General features: G+C 57.6%; 1 protein-coding gene across 1 annotated transcript in view; it reads left to right on the top strand.

Moving 5' to 3' along the window:
- AKT2 (v-akt murine thymoma viral oncogene homolog 2) overlaps positions 1–3072 on the top strand; it is a gene marked incomplete at its 3' end in the record, with an annotated part of 4143 nt that overhangs the window by 315 nt on the left and 756 nt on the right. Inside the window, exons 3-8 of the mRNA XM_009587936.1 lie at positions 171–326; positions 549–680; positions 1140–1205; positions 1336–1404; positions 2261–2383; positions 2846–2974. Coding sequence (XP_009586231.1) covers positions 171–326; positions 549–680; positions 1140–1205; positions 1336–1404; positions 2261–2383; positions 2846–2974 — 675 coding nt within the window. The remainder of the gene's footprint in view (positions 1–170; positions 327–548; positions 681–1139; positions 1206–1335; positions 1405–2260; positions 2384–2845; positions 2975–3072) is intronic.

A 3072-nucleotide genomic window follows, 5' to 3' on the forward strand; every position in this document is an offset into this window, starting at 1 on the left:
CTTCCTTTGGGAATCTGGGATAAATAGCACGTTGCGTTGATCCTAGCTGGAGGAGAGCCCTGAAATCTCTCGTCTGTGACTCATTTACCTGCAAAGGCCGGAGGGGCGGGCACAGCCCCCCTCCGTGATCCTCACCACCTGCCTGTGCCACCAATCCCCTTTTTCTCCGTAGCGAGGAGTGGATGCGAGCCATCCAGACGGTAGCAAACAGCCTGAAGAACCAGGAATCAGAGACGGACACAATGGATTACAAGTGCGGATCTCCTAACGACAGCACCAGCACTGAGGAGATGGAAGTGGCCGTCAGCAAAACCCGCGCCAAGGCCGTAAGTCGCTCCTGGCGCGGCACCGTCTCTTGCCGCAAACGGGATTGCGGCGGATTGGGACCGCCAAGCGATGAGGGAGGTTTTTGGGATAAACCTCATCCCCGTGGTGTCCGCTGTCACCGGTATAATCGCGGGTGAAATAGCTTGGAACACCCTTTCCCATCCCGGATCGCGCTTGCCCATGCCACAAACTCTCACCTCCGTCTCCCCGTTTCTCCCCAGACCATGAACGATTTCGATTACCTGAAGCTCCTGGGAAAGGGCACTTTCGGCAAAGTCATCTTGGTGCGGGAAAAGGCCACTGGCCGCTATTACGCCATGAAAATCCTACGGAAAGAGGTCATCATTGCAAAAGTACGTACTGAGCCCCAGCGGAGGGTGAGGGGAAGAGTCGGGAGCCGGCAGGGCTGAGGGGCTCATAGGATCATGGGAAAGGTTGGAAGGGACCTTTAAAGGTCATCTAGTCCAACCCCCCGCATGTTGGGACAGCTTTCAAAATGTGCCGAGCGATGGCCAGCTCCTGTTGTGCTCTCAGTACTGGGGGATTCCAGGAATTATCCTTATTTCAAAACCCCGGGCACGTGTTGTAATGTGCAGTTGGGTGACACTGGGGGGTCCGCTCGCTTGCCATCTCGGGGGATGCGCTGCGGCCACGTCCTTGGGACGATCCAGATGGCAAACCCTTCACCCCGCGGGGACGAAAACAGGGTGGAGGTTGGCGCTTCAAGCTCCCACCCCTGTTTTTTTTCTGGGAATAGTTTTTTTCCAGAAACGATGGGGGATAAATGGCGCTTAATTTCTCCTTCTTTGCAGGACGAGGTGGCGCACACTGTTACGGAGAGCCGGGTGCTGCAGAACACCAGGCACCCCTTCCTCACCGTAAGTACAGCTGGTGGCAGCGCTGGGATGCCCAGCGCGCCCCTAAACGACCCTTCCCTTCCCCTCGCCGCCTCTTCCGGAAGGACCGAGCCCCGCAGCTTCTCCAAGACCCTTTTCTCCCCTCTTGCAGGCACTGAAATATGCCTTTCAGACGAACGACCGGCTGTGCTTTGTCATGGAGTACGCCAACGGCGGAGAGGTGGGACCTTAAGACCCGAAGCTCCCCCCGGGGCTCGGAAGGATCTTGTGACCCTTCCCTTCCCCTCGCCGCCTCTTCCGGAAGCACCGAGCCCCGCAGCTTCTCCAAGACCCTTTTCTCCCCTCTTGCAGGCACTGAAATATGCCTTTCAGACGAACGACCGGCTGTGCTTTGTCATGGAGTACGCCAACGGCGGAGAGGTGGGACCTTAAGACCCGAAGCTCCCCCCGGGGCTCGGAAGGATCTTGTCCGCATGTTAAATCGCTGTTTTCAGCTCGTTAGCGGACAATTTATTCCAGGGTCTCCCCTCAGCATGTGTTTTGGGAGGTTAGAGCATGCAGCTCTGCTCTGCTCTCCTCTCAATCGAGCTTTCCTGGCTCTTTGCTTGCCTTCCTCGCACTCGATATTGCAGCGAGGCCATTGCGTGCGTGAAGCGACTGTCCAGGGGAGGAAGCAGGACCCTCGGGCCCTCCTTCTCACTCGGGGAGCTGCAGGCACCATAGCACCTCCAGCCCTCACTGGCTCCGTTACCTTCCACCCTGCGCTCACGTACAGCTTTGTTTCTCCACCCCAGCACGCTTCCCTTGCGACGGGGAACGCAGCCGATGGCGCAGCCCCTCCTGCGGACAGCGCAGGGCGGCATTTTCCCCCCAGTTCCCCCGGCAGAGCGGAGCCGGGGCCGTCAATATTTTGACCGCTCAAGGCGAGGAGCTTAGGACACATATGACCGCATTAGCTGCATGCTAAGAGCGATTAACCCGGGTTTCACTGGTGTGGTGGTTTGTTTTCTTTTTTTTTAAGCGCTTGTTGATCAGCTTTTCCCTTCTCTTTTTTTTTTTTTTTTCTTTCCCTCAAGCTGTTTTTCCACCTCTCAAGAGAACGTGTCTTTACGGAGGACCGAGCCCGTTTCTACGGCGCGGAAATAGTCTCTGCACTGGAGTACCTGCACTCCCGGGATGTGGTGTACAGGGACATTAAGGTACCAGCCCAGCAGCAGCAGCGTCCGTAAGCGGTGCCTTCGCCCCATCTTAGCCCCGGCGCAATTTTAATCTTCCTGGGCTGGTGTTTGGGGGTGTGGAGTCACTCCCGGCGCCCCTAAAAATCACCCTGAGAGACCTCGAAGGGTTTCAGCCGGCGGATGTTGCTGCCTTTCTCCGCTCCCGCTCGCTGTGGGTGGTGAAGAGCCGCCCTCCGCCCGGGGCTGGGGATGTTTTCGCAGGTGTTGGTGCAGGAGGGAGGGCGGGAGCTCGGCTTGAACCTGCCCTGTGGGGAGGTGTCACCCTCGTCTCCATCACGCGGCGACGGATCGAGACCCCAGCCGTCCGACGGAGCCTTTTGGGGAGCAGCGTCCCGCTCCCATGCTCCCGACTTCGCTCAGCTCCAGACCTTTTCTCCCACCTGTCTGCTTGTTTTTGTTTTGTTTTGTTTTGTTTTTTTCCAGCTGGAAAACCTCATGCTGGACAAAGACGGCCACATCAAAATCACCGACTTTGGGCTCTGCAAGGAAGGCATCACGGATGGAGCCACCATGAAGACCTTCTGTGGCACTCCCGAGTACCTGGCTCCGGAGGTACTTGAAAGCATTCCCGCAGCCGGGCTTTCCTCCAAACTCTTGTGCCAAAGAGGTTTTTCCGTGGAGGTGACTCCCAAAGTCCAGGATGGCAGCGG

The sequence above is a fragment of the Fulmarus glacialis genome, unplaced genomic scaffold (genome assembly GCF_000690835.1).
Source record: "Fulmarus glacialis isolate BGI_N327 unplaced genomic scaffold, ASM69083v1 scaffold19081, whole genome shotgun sequence".
NCBI lineage: Eukaryota > Metazoa > Chordata > Aves > Procellariiformes > Procellariidae > Fulmarus > Fulmarus glacialis.